Raw genomic sequence first — 22,408 nt, forward strand, 5'->3', positions numbered from 1 at the left:
GGTGTTAGTAACCAACCAACGAAATTAAGGCAGAAACAAGGTATAAGTACAGGTTTCATAAAATTGCTCTTTTTCTACAGATATATAGGAACACCTAAAAGTATCTTTACTCTAAAAACTTAGTGCATCGAATTATTTTATCACTACTCCCGATCATTTACTCGAACATATTAGAATACTATTTTTCAGTAGCATTTTATTTTATAATTACTTTTCGGAAAATACTAGATATGAAACTATAAAATGAAAAAATGAATAAAAATAATTTTGTTGTGAGCCTGGTAGAAAACAAGTTTGCAGAAGAAACCATCTGCATAACGTACAGAGGAACTCTAAGGTTTCCAATCACTGACCAACTAAAGAATCCAACCTTCTTAAGATACAAGACAAAAAGTTACAGCCAAGTTTAGCGAGGTCAAAAGAAACTCTACAAAACAACATAATTTCTTTACTTGTCATTGACTCTTTGCTAGCGTTTGTAGGCTTCAAGAACATGTATTAGATTTTGTTTCAGTTTTATTTCTGCACGTATTTAAAGGAAGACATAACAGGTTATTTGGAATGTTTGCTGTTCCATTTTATGAGTAAGCCATTCATAATTTATGCACGGCCGTTTGGCTGTCCGCACATCGCAGGTTTGATTATGACTGTGATTCTGGTCATGCTAGTATAGGACCGCAATGAAATGCATTCAGAATGTTCAGTGTGGTTTCAGGGCAGTGGCCGAAATTGCATGTTGCTATGCAACAAATCTGTGTTATTTGTAATACCTCCATTAAATTCTCTTCATGTATTCTTTCAAGTGCAAATTTATGCTAGTCCAGTTTATATAGCTAAACAGCTTCGTTCAGAAATTCACAGGCCTGTAACGTAAGATATTTTATGTACATAAAAATCTGACGATAATTTGAAGATATGGTTGTGACTATTTCGTTTATATGACGTCATTCCATTTTCGACCAATAAGTGTAATGAAATTTTGAATTCCAACCAATTATAGTCACACTGCGATAATTTTTGCAGCTAGATTTATCGCTATCAATTTATCGCATGGTCGTTCTTTTGTTTAGTCATTGTCGCCAACTATTTCACCGTAAATTGATGATCATAAATACATTAAGATGCAACTACAAGGTTAAACTTTTCTTTCAACTTCAAAGCAATGAATGCAAGATTGGTATTTAATATTAATTAATATATTTATGCAGTGAAGACGACGTTCAAAACGGCGCACCATGTAGACACAAAATCTTCATGCATCATAATTGAACGTACCTTTTAAATTTGATTCGTTCAATATTCTTCCCAGATTGCACGCATACGCGATTGGAATATTGAACTGTGTAGATGCAGCTATAGTTCCGTTACACACTACAGCGAGAATTCGTTTGTCGAGTTATAAAAATGCTTTTGTGTAGCACTGATTGTAAGTAACGGTCGAAATAAGGCACAGCTGACGTTGGTCCTGCTCCCACATATAACGTAACCTATAATTGTAGCCTATAAAATTTGTATTTTGTGAATGAAATGAAACAATTAATAGAAAGTCAGATGTTAAAATTTATGTAACATCATCGCATATCAAACCCAAAGACCTTGCATAGTAATAATAAAGTCTTTGATCAAACTGCCTTCTGTATGGCGTAATAAAATTCGTGTTTTAATTAGACCTATCTATACAAAGATGGCTTCACTGTGTAGCAACATGTCTCGCTGTGAATACATAAGCATTGGTATATAGCTGTCCCCACTGTTACAGTTAAATTAAATTATGATTTCAGCAGATAATGAAACTGTATTTATGTTATAATAATAATAATAATAATAATAATAATAATAATAATAATAATAATAATAATAATAATAATAATAATAAGAGAAAAGTGCAGTACATGTAATTAACATTGTTAAACCTGTATTTCGCTTTTTGCAATTGGCATTACTGAATAATATCGAATTTCTTTATTGCAGTAATCGATATTCATCTACGAGTATTTCAACTTCACAATGTCTGAATAGGTTAAGTATTCATTAATATGCAATTATTAACATTTTGTGATCGAATTTTAGGGATATATTATTTACATTGTTATTTTATTTGCGAAATAGTGCTAATAAATGTCACATTACTACAGACAAACACGCAGCTTTATAACAGATTTTGAGAATAGATTGACAAATCATGCAGCCTACTCTAATTCAATCTTATGAAATATAATTAACTTTACGTTTACTAATCATGATTATTGATGGCCAATCGGCCAGACAGTGTATGTAAGTTTCATACTTCGGCCAGGCCAGTACGCCTACATGTTCTTATTCGTAACTCCACCTCCACCTTACCCAAGCGAATGAGAGACAAATGACCTCAATTCTGCAACCATTCGCTGAGTGCATCTATTTACGTTGTTACAGCAACTTAATTTATTGCCAAATTTCAACCGATACTGTATCACTTTCATTGCGTACATTTTAGATGAAGTTTGGAATGGACTGTTTCTTTAGCCAGTGATTGAAATGGAGAATTCAAAAACTCTCCCAAGTCCAAAGAAATAAACTTTTCAGGAGATGCAAGAAACTGTATTTATCTGAATTTTTTTAAACAAACTTAATTTTTCAAGTATCATATTTTAGAATGTTATCATATCAATTGCTCGATGTGTTTTTGTATCAGTTTGTGCATTAAGGCCTTATTAAACGACATTTGAAGGTTGTAGGCTTGGAATAGATTTGAAATCTCTCACCTTTTATAAAGGAAACGCATTGAACACATATTCAGTACAAATTTAAAATCTCTAGCTAAAAAATTGTGGATTTTAGAAATTTCAATAGCGCATCGCCTTAAAACCAAACATGACACAAGAAGTGTAAAATATTTTAAGGTTATTTTCATACAAAATTTAAGTGAGAGGAAATAGATTTTGTACTCGTTGGGGCAATTACAAATGGCTAAATCCACGTCATTAATGACGAGAGGTAAAAGAAAGTGTAACAAACAAGAAACGTAAGGCTGTATTAAGCCCCACAGGGGAAACGGAGGAATTAAAAAAATAAAATAAAAAAAGAACTGAAAACAAACATGGAAACGAATAACAGAATATAAGAGACGCAAAACACTGACAAGTGAAAGCGACTGGAATGAAAACAGACACCACAAGAAAGATTAAAAATAACAGAGAATGCGCTTTAATTTGCAAGAAAACAGTCTGTTTTATTGAAAAACTGCAAAGGGATAAATAATAATCAGTTTCTCTAATGTTAAGAGTAAAAATGAAAATTGTATGGACAGTACTTATCGAGTAAAATATTGTTAACTGTTATAGAGAATTTTTTTCTGAGAAAAGTATTCATTTGGGACTAATATGATACTAGAATTTTTGTTGTACAGTAGTGGCAAAAAAAACCGGACCGGACTGATACAAAAGAATCCTGTGCTGTGTATTGTGTCAAACTGTGGTAATTTGAATATGGATAGTGAAGCCAGAAGTATGTACTGCTATTTAATGTAAAAATACGCAATTATCTTTGCCGAATAGAGGTAGAAATGTAATATTGATGCCAGATGAAAATAAAACACTCAAAGTTTTTTCGTCTGTAAGTTTGAAGCACTGAAGGAAACAAAAGACGGTAAGAATCGAACAAATGCAATAAATTTCATTGTTACAATTAATTATACAAGATGGATGTGTTTTTGAATCTGTGACTCTGAAATCAGCTACAAGGGTCGGTCCGGTTTTTTTTTTTTGTCACTACTGTACTTCATCCAAAAAATAAACTGTTAAAATCTGCACAGCTAAAGTATAGGGTAAAGGTTGGTAATATTGTGATACTAGTAATATTATGATAGTTCTTTTTGAGAATTTTTTACAATTTTACTGAGAGAGAGGAAGACCGGTTTTTTGCGTCAACGTATTAAGGGAATGTTCGTGGACAAGTTTCTGCACAAAACCGGTCCTTCTCTCACTCAGTATAAAAAAAAATCTCAAAACGAACTATCTTTATATTATTAGTATCACAATATTACCTATCTATAGGCCTACCCTTATAACTTACACTCTTATCTACTACAATCATGTCTTTCATAATGTGACAGAAAACTGAATTGATCCATAACGCGTGAAACTTATGAGAAAAGTATGTGCCATCTTTAACTTTAACATTGCCGTCGACATTTATGAACAAAGCTGCTAAGCGAAATTTCTCATGACAATGACGACAGCACTTCAGTCGTATGAGTTAGGCTTGTTACTAATAAAGTCTGAGTTTTTACTACAAGAATTAATACAACGCTTGTCAAGTACGACACAAAAACGATCGTTATCAGAACATTAGTGTGAAGCGGTTATAAACATGTTCATTCCGCGCATTAAAATGGAACTTAAACGGACATGCCTGGGTTTGTAACTTGAAAGTAAAATTAATAGAGAGATATCCAAGACATACCGCACTTCAAAATTCATAAAGTTCGACTCCGCATATTCCCGTAATAGCTATTCACATCAACAAGTTAAATAATAATAATTTAAATAATTAATGATGGGCCTGAAGTATTTTTTCGTGAACGTTACGTATCAGTAGAAGACATCTAATGTACGGAATAGATTAAAGTTTAAATATTAGTTATCGCTGAGGTCATACCCAGAGCATAGCGGGACATGCAAGCCACGACCAGCTGAGAAATATTCCGGCACTTCTAATCTACCACATGGTAGAGCCCGGACGAGAAGTTATGGCACCGACGCAAGGGACGCATTTTAGTTCGTTTGGTTGGACTCGCCCTCACACTAAACTGGAGGGGTGTTGGGTTAGTTGGTTACTAGCATTCCGAGTGTTCAGATCGTTCTGCTACTACCGCTATTAGTAATACTGAAAACATTGTTCTTCTGAACGCCCTCATTATGGCATTGTCTAAGGTGTGAAATCATAGAGTAGTTCATAGTCAAGGACATGAAATAGCATACAATGTATGGAAATTCATGTCAGAAGAGGTTGTAAACGGAATACCAATTCCATTGAAAAGCGTATGTGCAAGAGTACTGGCTGCCACTGGTATTTCAAAGCGAACCTTGGCAGAATCAGGAGAGAAGGGAAAAATATTGAGGCAGGAACAGCAGATTCTTTCTCCAGTCCGGAAAAATCACAGCCGAAGAAGAAGATTGTTGCAGCTATAGACAGTTTTGATGAGAAAGTCATAAGAAGACTCCTCTATAATTTCTACGCTACGCATAAGCAGAGGCCGACTCTGCAATCGCTTCTTCCAAGAATGGATATCAGTGTATGATTATGTGAATAAAATAGAGAACAATTACATTGAAAGTGAGCACGCGATGGACAGTATTTTGGAGAACATTTCCATAAACTTAGGGACATCTGATTCCAGCACAAATCAGTCGTCTGATTCGGACGGAGAATAAGAATATAAAGATGGAATAGCGGGCGTAATTTCATTAGGTACCTTGGGACTCTTGAGTAGGAAAGTGGTGATACTAAGATAAGACGAATGTTTTTGGAAAGAGATGAAACGGATATGCCTGCCGCTCTGAGCTTGAGAACCGTAACCCAAACAACCCCCACTCCTCTACCCTGCTGGCCGGCAATTTAAAACTTAGCGCAGGTTGGTGCCATAACATCCCGTCTCAGCTCTAGCACTTGTTAGTATGTATGTGTACGTACACCTAAATAAAAGTCATATGTTTTCAATAAACTAGGCTTTGAAAAAAAATTAATAATTTATAGACGTCCATTATACGTACAATTCACTGAGTGTTTTAATACAAATAAATCTAATTTCTGGTAAATTTCTTCTTTATTTTATTTTATTTTATTTTTTATTTATTTATTTAACCTGGTAGAGATAAGGCCATCAGGCCTTCTCTTCCCCTCTACCAGGGGATTACAACTACAATATTAAGAATAGAATTACAATTATAATTACAATTAATATTAAATTTACAGATACAATAAAAATCAAAGTACTAAAAGATTAACTGATTAATAAAAGCTAGACAGTTTATTGTAAAAGTTAAGAAGAGAGAAGCATTTCTCTTATTGATTAAGTACAAATTAAACCTACTCTACGCAGAAAGAAAATGCTTAATAAGCTTGCTTTTGAACGCTACTAAATTCCGACAGTCTCTGATGTCACTTGTTAGGGTATTCCACAAGCGCGAAAGCGAGATACTGTTTTCAGTTAAAAGGTTTTAAATATTCACTTACCAGCCATAAATTCCAATGGTCTCCTTTATTTCAAAGAATATTCCGGGATCATTCATTCATAGTTTTCTGATCAAGGACATTCTCTAATGTATCTTATTTTCTGCCTTCCTCTTAGTCTCCGCATACGATCCAAGATCTCAATGTCTTCTATCATCATCTGATATCTTCTCCTGCCCTGAACTTTTCTCCTGTTCATCATTCCTTCCAGTGCATCCTTCAGTACGCAGTTTCTTCTCAGCCAGTTACCCAACCAATTCCTTTTCTTCTTCCTGATCAGTTTCAGCATCATTCTTTCTTCACTCACTCTTTTCAACACAGCTTCATTACATATTCTCTCTGTCCACTTCACACGTTCCATTCTTCTCCATAACCACATTTCACATGCTTCTATTTGCTTCTCTTCACTTCGTCCCAGTGTCCACGTTTCTGAAACATACACTTCCACATTCCATACAAAGCACTTCATTAGTCTCTTCCTTAGTTATTTTTCCAGAGGTCCGCAGAAGATGCTCCTTTTACTATTAAAAGCTTCCTTGGCCATTGCTATCTTCCTTTTGACTTCTTGGCAGCAGCTCATGTTACTGCTTATAGTACACCCCAAGTATTTGAAGCTGTCCACTTGCTCTACTGCCTCATTTAGAATTCGCAAGTTTATCTTCTTTATGTTTATTCCTATGACCATGATCTTCGTCTGATTTGCATTTATCTTCATCCCATACTGCTCACAGATGTCATTTAGCTCCAGTAGCATATCCTTTAGTATCATCTCCTCTTCTGCTAATAACGCCATTATTCTTTTTCCCCTTACCAGGGTGCGAATTAAGATTTCTGATGAGGGGGGATAGAATCCTAGATAGAAAATACCGTACATAAAATTATTATTATCCTCATTCAATACGACTCAACGCTTGGTCGCACTGAGTTGCTCGTCTTGCATCTTGATCATAATAATAATTATATCCCTGAACATGCTTAAGATAAGATGTGTAATTCCTAAGTTATTGATTGTTGTCAGCTTGACGGTGGTCATAATACATCAATTTTTTTTTTTGCTTAATTTATACTGTACTTTATGAAGTATACTCGTAATAAAACAATTATAGAAGTTTCAGAAGGGATAGGAATTATCCCTGGCAGGGATGTTGATATGAATTTATGAGAGAAGGATAACTTACCAACAGGGGGGAAATCCCCCTATCTCCCACGTTAATTTCCATCCTTCCTCTTACTATCACTCATCCCATGTTAATGTCTGATTTGTTCACCAAAAATTCCATCACGACCTGATCTGGGATCGAACGCGGGTCACTTGAATGGAAAACGAACGCTCTAGTACATACCTGCACAAACAGCGCTTAACGAGAGCCGTGTTTTCCGCTCGCCGAAACGGAGAGGAAGATACGTCAGAATGACATAGACTTGCTATAGGTAGAGGAGAGGGAAACGACCACTCAGTTATCTAGTGGAGTGAAGTGTGTAGGCCTATTCTTAGTAACTGTTTCACGTTGCTTACCTACTGCTACAGTACAGTATGGAGGAATCTAAAAGACGGAACATAACATTTAACGTTTAATGATTTACAGCTCGAACTTACTGATCTTCAATGAGACCTAAGGGCTGAAGATCGTTTGAATAATACTACTAGCCTGGTTCAGTTTTACAAGACTAAACATTAGCAATAATATCCACGACTACACAGGCTGGCTGTGAAAATGATTGCTATGTTTGGCTCAACATTTATATTTGAAGAGTCCACTGCAAGAATGATGGATGTCATTTGGAATACATTTTGCAGAAGAAGCAATTGAAAGTTTGAAATGCTTAGCGCTCAAAGCTTAACTGTGATTTTCCGATCATTACTGGACAATGACTATCAGTGTTAATGCCATATAACTCTGTATGTACATTTTATATGTCTTAAGCTATGCATTGACAGTCTTGGTTCATTTTTGACAAGAAAGTGACATCCATCATTCTTGCAGTGGACACTTCATTTGTGAGCAACTGTTTTCTATAAATCAGCTTTAATAAAGGCACACATCGAACATCTGTAACTGACGTTTCATTACGATTGGTAGGCTACTGTTCCTTTCAGCTGCCAACAGCCTCTTTGCCAGTTTCTGCAAGAAGTTCCAGCTGAACAACGACTTCATTCGTGATGTTTCCCTTGCCGCTATCAGAGGATCACTTGCCATTTTAAAATACCATCTGTACTTTGTTTCTTAAAAAGGGAGAATTTTGCTCGAATATCTAATCTGTTTGTTTACTATGTTTAGGCCTGTTATGTGCATGCTATTATCTTTCCTATACTTTTCCCTTTTGTTCGTTCCCCTCCTTTCTCTTTTGTGGTCTTTTTCTTGTTTTCACGCAATATGTTTATTATGCTTTGTCCAATGAGGCAGTCCCGTCATTGGGAAAGCTGTTTATAAAATTTATATATACCTCGTTTTGATGTACTGATAAATAAAAATATAACAAAATGATAATGTACATTTAAGTAGCTATAGAATTTCTATTATTTCTGTAAAATAAATAATTCTTTATTAATTAATAATAATCCAAGGTAGTTTTGCAAATACTGAACGGGAATTCATTTCATAAACACCCGTAATAGTACTTCCTTTTGTGTATATTTTGTACGAGGTCACCCCTTCTTCCAGTCCACCCTTATACAGAGGGCAGCTCATGAGCTGTGAGCCGGCTCGGAGAGCGCAAACCTTGTGCAGGCCTGATCTAGTACTTCTACTACACACGTGGCAGAAATGCATTTACTCTTTTAGTTTTGTAAGCACGGAATACTTTCAAAAGTCCCGTTCAAATGAACCTGACTGTGAACAGCTTATTTACCTCCCTCAATACGTACTACGACCGCAGACTCTATTTGAGGTGAGCTGCTCTAAATAATATTTGGTAGAGAAACTGTAACTCTAAATTACATGCAATCTAGAACACTAGAACACTGTGCCTAAAAGTTTTAAAATCTCTGTCATGGATTGTAATGTTACGGTTACATATCCTCACACTTTTTATATCCCTCTGGTCTATCTAGCTTTTATAATGTAATTGCACTTGTAACTGAGTCCATATGGAGAGCACGTATGCCACACATGACTGCATGGAGGGAATTGTGGGATCCCCTTTTCTATCAAACAGATTAACGAGTGTAATTTTTTTGTCTTGACAGTTGCTCAGTGCTTCTACGAAACTGAAGTACAGCTACGTGTGTCAACCCATCACACGGCTATCGCATCCAGAAGAACTGAGGGTGAGTAGCACAACCAGGATGTTCCACATACACGGTAGGCAAAACATCTGCTCACACCGCCGTGACCGAAATACTATTTAAATCCTTTTTATTGAAGTCTGCATCTTAATGCCGTTATTCCTCGGAAATGCAAGCAACTTGTAAGAACCAGAAATGGTGATGGTCAGGTGCCACGCCCACCGAGGCATAACCCCGAAACAAAGAGAAAAAGTGTGTCAATTTCTACAAATTAGTTGCTTCCATAACAAATGTACGAACGTAATTCAATGTATTACTATTAAAATGAAGAAAAACAATGTTCCACATTTTTAATTCATTATTTACTTATCCTACTTAACGCATTTATACAAAGTACATATAATTCTTTAAATGTTTTCTATAATATTCGCATCTGCACAAGAATACTCTACGAAGGCAAAAGTATAATAGTACATTATGCAACGAGCCTATAATGGTAGTAATTAAGACGCAAGTATGATTGTTTATGAAACGAGCGCAAGCGAGTTTCATAATTTTCATACGAACGTCTTAATTACCATTATAGGCAAGTTTCATACGACTTTTTATGCTCGACCATATTTCTAACTTGAAAGTATTGAAAATTAGATCTTTTTATGGTTATGTGCGAACTGACCTGAATTGTGAGATGTGCGCAGACGCGAAAGTATTGATTTTTTCCGAGGCCGAATGTCATTGACCTTGGCACAGAATAAGAATGAACATTAGTCTGATATAACCTGGAAATTGATTTAGAGTTGGAAAACGAGATGACAAATTGAATTTATTTGAATATTATTTACAATTAACGCTAATTATTATAGTAACAGAACATAACCTTCTGCGACAGTATTGGATTTCCAGCCTCCGTGACTTTTCGCTAATTGTCTGTCGATTGCATATCCGAGAATAATCGATATAACGGTACAAAGCTGACTTGTGATTGGCTGAAGACCTGTACTTTAATGAGCAGGTGTACTTTAATGACATGCATTAAAGGACTGCTACCAGGTGTATAATTACTACATTTCGGCATGGTCGAGCATAAAGATAATTTTAAATGTCGAAATTCTTATTTCCCTTTTTTGAAACGTAATGTGCATCTTAATTTTTAATTCCTATTTTTAATAGACGACTTATATTTGCACTTAAGAATTTGATGTGGAAGAACACTATCTTTTCATTAAAATACATATTTATCCATATGATCCAGAAGTCTAGGAGTTCTTCACTCCTGAAGAAAAATATAAATTATATAAATACAGGGCTTTCATTTCAAAACTTCCCAGTCTAAATAACTAATTATTTAAATTCAATTCAATTTAAACCAAAAACACTACAATTTACATATTGAAGGAGAAGTCTGAAACCAGGCTTAATTACATTTTAAATTTCACCCCCACCACTCAACCACCCCTTTTGAAATTTCAAATGGTACCCCTATATATTTTTTTTATTTAAATATGAAAGAGCATTCAAATGTTTATACACCTCATTCATTTGTTTACACATCTTTTGTTTTCTATCGGCAACCGGATTGTTATTGTTGATTAGAGCTGAAGAGAATAAAGCTACAAAAACTTATTGAGCATTTCATGTAATAGTTGTGTTTGTGTATTAAATTATTTTAAAATGGTATATAGGCCCACCCTTCAAGAGACAACATAAATCATCCTTATTGATTACATTGAGAAAATTACAAAAAAATAAGCTTCAATCAAAGTTTTCGTTCTACAATCAACTGATAAAAATACAGGTTCCCAGGCGGCGATAGAAAACAAAAGATGCAAAAACGAATGAGGTATAATAGACAATTGAATGCTCTTTCATATTTAAGTATAAAAATATATGGGTGCCATTTGAAATTTCAAAGTGGGGGTGGCTGGCGGGTGAAATCTAAAATGCAATTAAGCCTTGGTTTCAGACTTCCCCCTAAATATTTAAATTGACGTATTTTTTTGTTTAAATTGAATTCAATTTAAATAAGTAGTTATTTAGACTGGGAAGTTTTGAAATGAAAGCTCTGTATAACCTAGTATATTACGATCATTTATTTTAATTATTTCATAGCACTGTTGACAGTTTTTAGTGTCATTCAATTCTTCATATTGATATTAAACGATGTGACTTCTAGTCCGTATGTTTTCTTGAGGAGGCAAGGATATGAAGATAGATATAATAAAAAAAATAGTCTTGTTAAGATTAAGCCTTCAGAATTAACTCTTTTCACGTTACCTGGTAGCAAATAAACATGAACTTCATTAAAAATTGATCCTTCATTTTTCATAATCACTTAATTGAAAATTATAATGAAATTTCTTTACCTTAAACATTTCATAAAAATCTCTTCCTTTGTTCTTTTTAGTGAGGAAAAAATCGGACTCAAACTTTTGGAGTGACGGAATGTTTAATACGAAGACTATAAACTTTGAAATACTTTTCATATACGTACCTCCTAAAGCTTTTCCTTGCCACTCTTTCAAACGGATCGTTTTACGTGCCTGTCTATTAGATCTGATGTAAAATCTTGCCCTTTATTCACAAAATTCACTTTATTATTATATAAATTTAATGTCTGTAGTATTATATAATACAATGTAACTTTTCGTTGTGATGATTTCAGATAGCGAACGCAGTTTGGTGGTACTACGTATCCAAGCTGATCGAATTCTGTGACACTTTCTTCTTTATCTTGCGAAAAAAAGAAAACCAGCTGACATTCCTACACGTGTACCACCATTCCACGATGTTCTCTCTATGGTGGATCGGCATTAAGTGGGTCCCGAGTGGATCTAGTAAGTATACAGCCCTACTATTTTAAATTAGCCTACTACACACGTACCGACGAATGGGCTAATAAATTTTAAACCGAACATTTCAACTTCTCTCTTGTAAACACTCTGAATTAATATGTCTGAAGTCACGACTCTGAAAACAAGATTTTTGTATTGCTATAAGTAAATATGCAAAAATGAAAAGAGATCACGAAAACAAAATGTCTACTTCAAGCAATTCATAACAAAAATCGACATCTAAATATACAATATAACGTTATGAACATGCAATTTTTATTTGAACTAGCCGTACCCGTGCGCTCCACTGCACCTGTTAGAAATAAATATAAAGTAATTACATAATTAAAATAGGACATTTGATCCAGGAAACATTCGTGTTTGATAGAAGGATAAATCGTTTAATATGTTACTTAATTTAAATTGCATCCAAATAATTAAAATGCGATCATTTTGGTCCAGAGACACTCATTTGGTGCAATGACAATTCCTTTAACATGTTTCTTAATTTTTATTACATACAACCATAGTTTAATGAAGATTGACATCATTTAGATTTAATATGTATATTTTATTTTACTTGTTATTGAATTATGGTAATAACTTAATTTTAAGCCTTGTTTTCTACGTATTCAGTAAACGGCGCTTGGCCCACTACGGTTCTGAACCTTTCAAATAACTTAAATTATATTATATTATATTATATTATATTATATTATATTATATTATATTATATTATATTATATTATATTATATTATATTATATTATATTATATTATATTATATCAGAAGTTACTGTAATAACATTATAGCATTATGTCCATCTAGAGAAACTACACTTTCCAATGGTGAAATAATAATTAATTATACAAATCGGTTAATTTAGCTTTCGATATTACTTCATACAAACACAGAAACATTGTCTGTAGGCTATCTTTCATAGCTTTCGATTGTTGCTGTCCAAGGCCCCTTATAGACGAAGTCATTTGTTTTTTTAATTCATTACACGGCCTTAGATGGCAGTTATTTTAATTTTAAAACTCATTTATCTCATTAAATATCAGTCCTATCAAAATTTTGGAGGGAATAAAACTTATCGAAAATCATTTTTAAAGAAACGTTTGTTATGTAACATTTTTCACAAAAATCAATAATAAGTGAGATATTTCGATTTATTTAATTCAGGCCCCCTTATAACCCCCTTTTAAATAGTCTATTTTGAATGCCATATAGCCTAAAATCTAAGTTACAACGAACTTAATTTATATTCCAATTTTCATCGAAATCCGTTCAGCCATTATCGCGTGAAAAGGTAACAAACATACAGACAGACAAACATAGAAACAAAAATTTCAAAAAAGCGATTTTCGGTTTCAGGGTGGTTAATTATATATGTTAGGACCAATTATTTTTGGAAAATCGAAAATTACCAGAAAAATTTCGGCTACAGATTTATTATTAGTATAGATTGAGATCAGTGGCTGAATTTATTTGTTGGGAAAGTAAAGTTCCCGGTCAAGAATGCGGGATGCTTTTTAACCGCTTTAATGCTCTCTAGAAATAAATTTATCTCTAAAGTTGTTTTTCTACACATATCTACCCGCTTTTTTTCCAACTGAAAATCGCTTTAGCATGTAGGAATTCTGATTATTTTTAATGAAATGTACTCTTAGGAACTTAAGCATCAAAACCGCTTTCAGCTTGGACGAACTCTCAAAATTCCAGTCTCGCTAACAGCTGCAGACTTTGACATCATAAAATCTCGACTTGTTGCACGACTTTTGGGTTTAAATATTTGTCACACCTTTCGCAATCGTTACTAGCGAGGTTTCAAGCCATACTGGTCAATGAAATGAATTTTATTACATGGCACTTACAATAAAACAATGAATTCCGACGTACGTTTCGGTAGAGGTATGTGAAGAGATCTAACTTAAACAAACAACAGAAAACATGAAACGTATTTACGATAACAGATGAGTTGTGCTTATTTTCAGCATCTTCACTAAGTCTTCTACTTTGTTAAGAGACCATGTCAAATAATGGCCTCATAAATAAAAATTCGTAGAGATGGATCGATATCTCAATTTCTCTATACTTTATATCGATACTATCGGAAATCTGAAAAGACCTTCGATAGTCGATACAACCAGTGCTGTCATGGAGGCCATACATCGTATAGGAACCTAGAAATTTTAATCAATCTTATGGGGAAGAGAAAATTTTGCCTATACGTAGTCATACGGCGTATGGTTGCCTAAGTTTTATACATGGAGATCTATATTTTTACACAGAGATCTGTACTGATCTTATATCATATCCTGTTGTTCCTAATACATATTTTTTGATGTTCATCAACATAAACGGTCTACCTCTACAATGCTGGAATCCAGAACAATATATAAAAGAATGATATATTTCCAAAAACGCTACACCAAAGAAAACACAGTTTTCTTTTGCTTCACTGGCTTCTGTGGGATGTATATAGTGATAAACACATGATTTTAGTTTGCAGCCGTAAATATTTTCAACAGTAATCTCACTAGATGTTTTGATTTATCTAGAGAAAATCAAAACTCGAGTGAGATTTAATTGACTATTACACGATTAGAAGAAATAAAGTACTCTAATAAAATAAAATATTAATTGACTTACTGAAATTCTATTTCACTAATGTTAGCTTCACCAAAACGTTTGAACGGAGCCGCCATTTTCAGTTGACTGTCTATGCTGCAAACAAATGACGGTCACAAAGCATGATTTATAGTACCGTAAAGAATTTGCAGTTTTAAATGTTGGCAAACAAATAAACAAATGCTAGGATAGTGATAAATACAAACAAATGCTCGGGAAGCGATAAAATTAAACAAATGCTAGGGAAGCGATATAATTGTGCGATAAGGAGCCACGATTGAATGAAAGACGTCCTTTCGTACCGTTTTGTTGGTCAAAAGTAGTATGACGTAGTAAAAGTGTAATGGTCAACATAAAAATCTTTTAACACCTGTTTATTCTAATGCACTGTTGTAACCTCCCCCCCCCCCATTACTAATTACCAACATGACATGCGAGAGGTCCAGAACGAATTACTAGGAAAATGGTCATTTTCCCTAGTAATGCGTCTTAGACCTCTTTACTGTCATATTTGTAACAAGTGTGTAAGTGTGTGTGTGTGGGGGGGAGGAGGGGGCTACAACAATGCATTAGAATATACCTTATAGGCACCAAACTAGTTTTATGTTGACTATTACACTCTTACTACGTCATACTACTTTTGACCAATAAAACGGTACGAAAGGACGTATTTCAACCAATCATGGCTGCTTATCGCACAATTTTATCGCGTCCCTAGCATTTGTTTAATTTTATCGCGTCCCTAGCATTTGTTTCTTTGTTTGCCAACATTTGAAACTGCGCTGGTCTGGACGTCAAATATATATATATATATATATATATATATATATATATATATATATATATATATATATATATAATTACAAACCACTCCAGTCGATGCACAGCAGTTTCAAATATGACTCGCATTGGCATTCAAGAACAAGAATTAATAAAAATCACTGATCATACCTATGCATCTTCTGAAATCCGATTTACAAATAAATGAAGAGCACCATTCGGAAATCCTGAATAAGTTGAATACACATGTAGGCCTAAATCAACGAGTTCCACTTCTATTATGCACACGTCCAATATAACATCAATTGGACCACCAACCACATTCAAATTTGGAAATTGTACATTCAATAATTATTCCTTTTAAAATTATTCATGTTTATTTTTTATGTCATCGTCGTTAATTAAAACTTTTCTAACACTTGTGTATATTAGTTAGGTTATGTTATAGCTTCTGCTATATGATATTATGGATAGTCACGTATCAGAGATTGTTTAATATTAAGACTTATTGAAAATCATCTGTCAAGTGACGATTACTGGGATTCGGATAATTGAAGTGGAATGTTGCATTTTAATAAAAATGAAACTGAATCAACAAAGCCTTCTTGACTAGTAACATTGCCATCGTGTTTAATAGATCGAGAACTTCTCAACGAGAAGGCATTGCTCACTACTGCCATCTAGCATGCATCTAGCGTAATATTTGTAATGTTGAGATGGTACAATAATACATTTGAAGACAGTTGTATTTTCGTAAGTCAATTAATATTTTATTGTATTGGAGTACTTCGTTACTTCTAATCTTTATATATACTTTCTTCTAATCGTGTAATAGTCAATTAAATCCCACTCGAGTTTTGATTTTCTCTAGATAAATCAAAACGTCTAGTGAGATTACTGTTGAAAATATTTATGTCTGTAAACAAAAACCGCGTGTTTATTATTACCGGTATATAAATGTCACAGAAAACCAGCAAAGCAATGGAAAACTGTGCTTTCTTTGCTGCAGCTTTTCTGGAGAGCTGCCAAAAGGATGGTTAAAAATCCGTAATGCCGCAGATACATGTTCCAAGGTTCATAAAGACAATTATGTCTCTACAGTGAGAGTTTCATGGAAGCTTATTTAAATAAAATTTGTTTTATAATTAAAATGTAAAGAAAAACAATTTTTTTACATGGTTTTCAACATAAAAACATCCATGATTAGATGATGGTCGGAGAGATAGAAAGAGGAGAGTAAAATATATTTCAAAGGAGAAACACATGGTGTGGGGCGTATGGTCAAGAAACAAATTACCATGACAACACTGGATATAACTAAACAAATGAAAACTGAAAACATAACATAAAAACGAATAAAATACTTCAAAGAGTATTGGAATTTATTTTTACACTAATAGCATGGGTAAAGTCGTACTGCGACAAAAACGAATGCAATTATGCTAATACAACATCCTAAACATCACATTCGTTAAGTCTTTTGTTCAGAAAAACAAGCATTCTTACTCTTTCTGGATTCAGTCTGTTTCTTTTTTGTCACATATCAATGCAACCATAGTGAAAGTCTCTCGGAGGAAACTGTAACTGATTGTATAAACAAATACTGATCAAAATAACTTCAGTGCAGTGGTTTCGGATCATAAAGGATTCTATTGTATGACTCTTTGACACATCCTATGAAACTATGTCAGAGAATTCTTTATTCTTCTCCGAATTACCAAAATGATATCACGTCAACTTCCTCAGATCATTAGTATTCGTATTTCCTCATTTAATCATGTCAACTCCTATTGGAAATCAGTGTGTATTTTGTACAGAACACTTGACAATCAGGGAGCGGATTTTTATATGCTAAAAATTTTAATATATTTATTTTTTATGTGCTAAAAAGTACGAAAAAATCATTTTTTTTTTTAATATGACAAAAATACCCTACTTAGCTTGGAAAAATAATGTTACTAGGTACTCACCAACCAAACCTGAGTGCTAGTTGGCCGAGAATTGCAGTGAACAACAAAGATCACCTCCAAATTCTCCATCACAAATGCATGCCGATTATCTCTGAGCAACGACTTATATTGTGAAAACGATCTTTCCACATCACAGGACGACAGACGTGCATATTTAAAGAAAGGAATGTCACAAACACAAACACCGTCAATTTCACCTACAGGCACACCCTCCAATACTTGAGCAACTTTACACATATTTTTATATCCACTGTTTTTCCCAAACACATTCTGGAATTTGTCCCTTAGTACTTGTACTTCTGAACCTGGTAGCGAGTCTAGTTTAATTCTCACGGCACGCACCTCCCTGTTTCAGACAACAGGTTTCTGGATGTTTCGAGTTTCTTTTATGGTGTCACACAAAAAGCTTAAATTTGCTAATAGGAAAGCCAAATCGTTTTTTAAATAACCATCTTTCAGTATATCTTGAAGGATATTGATTGACAAAGCCAGATAACAGGGAATCACAATTAGACGTATTGCCTTACTTGATGGACATGAGCGAGAGGCAAAAAATTTGTTTAAATTAAAGAATGATCATACCCGAGCTCCTATCTGTTGTGTTTCACAAACAAAGCGTGGAATGAAATCATCTTCAGCAACAATAAACATTCCTAATTATGTGTTGCAAGATCTCTCCTACTTGGCAATGTTAAATTATTCTCTAATATTAACATTGATATGCAGTCTAGCAGTTCTCAGAACTTGAGGCGATACTATTACAATAATGGATCACGGATACACCACACAGCGCTTAGAAACACGAAGCAACCAAGAATTCTTAAAAAGATGACGTACTTCTGAGTGACATAATTGATTTAGTTTTAAAATGTTTAAAAGTTCTTGTAAAAAAATTATTTAAGTAAAAAACTCCAAGATTTATGTGTTTATAATAGATTTCCTAAAAATATGCATTTACATAAATTTTTTGTGAAAATATGTGTTTTTATGTGAAATAAAATTCGGGTTTTAAACTTGAAACTTCATGTTTGGAATTTTTAACTTTGTTAATTGTACGATGAAAGAGTAATGGAATGGAGAAAAATTCTCTCCGGCGCCGGGATTTGAACCCGGGTTTTCAGCTCTACGTGCTGATGCTTTATCCACTAAGCCACACCGGATACAACCCCGATGTCGGACAGAATTGTCTCTGATTGAGTTCCAACTCTTGGGTTCCCTCTAGTGGCCGCCCTCTGCACTACGTCATAGATGTCTATGAACATAGGACCGAAGTCCACACATGTGCTGAGGTGCACTCGTTATGAGTGACTAGTTGGCCGCGATCCGACGGAATAAGCGCCATCTTAAATCACTTCGTGATTTACGCATATCATATATTATTTCAATGTACCGAAGTACATATGATATTTCCATGCAGATATCCGGTGTGGCTTAGTGGATAAAGCATCAGCACGTAGAGCTGAAAACCCGGGTTCAAATCCCGGCGCCGGAGAGAATTTTTCTCCGTTCCATTACTCTTTCATCGTATGATGACGCAGAATATCTGCATGGAAATATCATATGTACTTCGGTACATTGAAATAATATATAAAATAATAATAATAATAATATTATTATTATTAATTATAATAACTTAATAATAACGATGATAATAACAATAATAATAATGATAATAATAACAATACTAATAATAATAACAATGATAATAACAATAACGATAATAACATTAATAATAATAACGATAATAACAATAATGATGATAATAAAAATAACGATGATAATAATAACAATAATAATAGTAATAACAACGATAATAATAACAATAATAATAACGATGATAATAACAATAATAATAACGATAATAATAATAATAATAATAATAATAATAATAATAATAATAACGATGATGATAATAACAATAATAATAACGATAATAATAATAATAATGATAATAACAATAACGATAACAACATTAATAATACTTACTTACAAATGGCTTTTAAGGAACTCGAAGGTTCATTGCCGCCCTCACATAAGCCCGCCATCGGTCCCTATCCTGTGCAAGATTAATCCAGTCTCTATCATCATACCCCACATCCCTCAAATCCATTTTAATATTATCCTCCCATCTACGTCTCGGCCTCCCTAAAGGTCTCTTTCCCTCCGGTCTCCCAACTAACACTCTATATGCATTTCTCGATTCGCCCATACGTGCTACATGCCCTGCCCATCTCAAACGTCTGGATTTTAAGTTCCTAATTATGTCAGGTGAAGAATACAATGCGTGCAAGTTCTGTGTTGTGTAACTTTCTCCATTCTCCTGTAACTTCATCCCGCTTAGCCCCAAATATTTTCCTAAGCACCTTATTCTCAAACACTCTTAACCTATGTTCCTCTCTCAGAGTGAGAGTCCAAGTTTCACAACCATACAGAAGAACCGGTAATATAACTGTTTTATAAATTCTAACTTCCAGACTTTTGGACAGCAGACTGGATGATAAGAGCTTCTCAACCGAATAATAACACGCATTTCCCATATTTATTCTGCGTTTAATTTCCTCCCGAGTGTCATTTATATTTGTTACTGTTGCTCCAAGATATTTCAATTTTTCCACCTCTTCGAAGGATAAATCTCCAATTTTTATATTTCCATTTCGTACAATATTCTGGTCACGAGACATAATCATATACTTTGTCTTTTCGGGATTTACTTCCAAACCGATCACTTTACTTGCTTCAAGTAAAATTGCCGTGTTTTCCCTAACCGTTTGTGTATTTTCTCCTAACATATTCACGTCATCTGCATAGACAAGAAGCTGATGTAACCCGTTCAATTCCAAACCCTGCCTGTTACCTGAACTTTCCTAATGGCATATTCTAGAGCGAAGTTAAAAAGTAAAGGTGATTAGTGCATCTCCCTGCTTTAGCCCGCAGTGAATTGGAAAAGGATCAGATAGAAACTGACCTATACGGACTCTGCTGTATGTTTCACTGAGACACATTTTAATTAATCGAACTAGTTTCTTGGGAATACCAAATTCAATAAGAATATCATATAATACTTCCCTCTTAACCGAGTCATATGTCTTTTTGAAATCTATGAATAACTGATGTACTGTACCCTTACACTCCCATTTTTTCTCCATTATCTGTCGAATACAAAAAATCTGATCAATAGTCGATCTATTACGCCGAAAACCGCACTGATGATCCCCAATAATTTCATCTACGTACGGAGTTAATCTTCTCAAAAGAATAACAACATTAATAATAACGATAATAACAATAATGATGATAATAATAATAACGATGATAATAATAACGATGATAATAATAACAATAATAATAATAACAATGATAATAATAACAATAATAATAACGATCATAACAATAATAATAATAATAATAATAACGATGATGATAATAACAACAATAATAATAAAGATAATAATAATAATACCAATAACGATGATAATCATAATAATAATAACGATGATAATTACAATAATAATAACGATAATAACAATACTAATAATAATAACGATGATAATAACAATAACCAGGGAAAGGATTTATATGTAAATACATATTTACTTATAAAGCTAATATAATTTATATTTTGCATTATCTTTATGTTTCACAATGTGTAGGGTTGAAAAATCCTACTTTTATTTTCCATATTTTTCCATATTTTAGAGTTTAGTACATATTTTCGTTAATTTCCATATATTTTCCATATTTCATATAAAACAGTCCATATTATATTAGGTTTAACAATAAAACAAAACAAAATTCCATTAACTTTTAAAAATACATTTCAACAATAGAGATTTAAACACATGTTCAGTAATCCCTTTAACATCAGAGTTATTTGAAAATTAGCAGTCCTATCAACAATGGGAAAGTAAGTTACAAAACTGTATTAATTTAATTTAAAATTTTTAACAGACTTCAGTTGTGCAGCTCAACAGTTAAATGCCAGTCAGAGTACACATAGGTTCAGTTTTGTAAATCATACTATAAAGACGGTAAATATGCCAAAAGTACGTCATTCAGTCAATTTAAAATCAAAACTAACAAGTTACATTTCAGAATTTAAAGAAGATGGTTTATCAACTGACAATAAAATATTATTTTGTAATTTGTGTCAGTGTGCAGTATCATCTACACAAAAGTTCCTGGTGCAACAACACATTACAACTAGTAAACATCAGGCCAACAAACAACTAAATTCCAAGCAGAGACAATTGTTTTTAACACAACCAACAACATCGAATGTAAGATCTGAGTTTAACATCGACCTGTGCCGTTCTCTCATCTCTGCTGATATTCCTCTCTACAAACTAAAGAATAAGGTCTTCAGGGAATTCCTTGAAAAATATACTCAACATACAATCCCGGATGAGTCAACACTTAGGAAGACGTATGCTCCATCCATCTACGATGAGACAATACAGAAGATAAGAGATGAAATTAAAGATAGTTCAATTTGGGTTTCCATTGATGAGACTCCCGACAAAGAAGGTAGACTTGTTGGTAATGTAGTTATCGGTTTGTTAAGTGAACAATATTCTGAACGAATTCTTTTACATTGTGATGTTCTAGAAAAGTGCAATAACAAAACTATAGTTAAACTGTTCAACGAAGCTATGGGTATCCTGTGGCCAAAGGGTATTATGTACGATAATGTGTTATTCTTTATTAGCGATGCTGCCCCTTATATGGTCAAAGCTGGACAAGCATTATCTGTTGTA

At 33.6% G+C, this 22,408-nt stretch overlaps 1 protein-coding gene and 1 long non-coding RNA gene across 6 annotated transcripts in view; one reads left to right on the forward strand and one right to left on the reverse strand.

Moving 5' to 3' along the window:
• The window catches only part of LOC138697671 (very long chain fatty acid elongase 4-like), a 503,185-nt gene that overhangs the window by 456,428 nt on the left and 24,349 nt on the right, over positions 1-22,408 (forward strand). For all 5 annotated transcript variants that reach the window (XM_069823121.1, XM_069823118.1, XM_069823120.1 and 2 more), the window contains exons 4-5: positions 9,401-9,481; positions 12,102-12,273. In XM_069823121.1, the coding sequence (XP_069679222.1) occupies positions 9,401-9,481; positions 12,102-12,273 (253 nt within the window). The remainder of the gene's footprint in view (positions 1-9,400; positions 9,482-12,101; positions 12,274-22,408) is intronic.
• Positions 5,408-22,408, reverse strand: part of LOC138697672 (uncharacterized) — an 85,616-nt gene continuing 68,615 nt past the window's right edge. The window contains exon 2 of the long non-coding RNA XR_011331597.1: positions 5,408-5,578. This is a non-coding gene — a long non-coding RNA (uncharacterized lncRNA). The remainder of the gene's footprint in view (positions 5,579-22,408) is intronic.

The sequence above is a fragment of the Periplaneta americana genome, chromosome 4, assembly GCF_040183065.1.
Source record: "Periplaneta americana isolate PAMFEO1 chromosome 4, P.americana_PAMFEO1_priV1, whole genome shotgun sequence".
Classification (NCBI taxonomy): Eukaryota; Metazoa; Arthropoda; class Insecta; order Blattodea; family Blattidae; genus Periplaneta; species Periplaneta americana.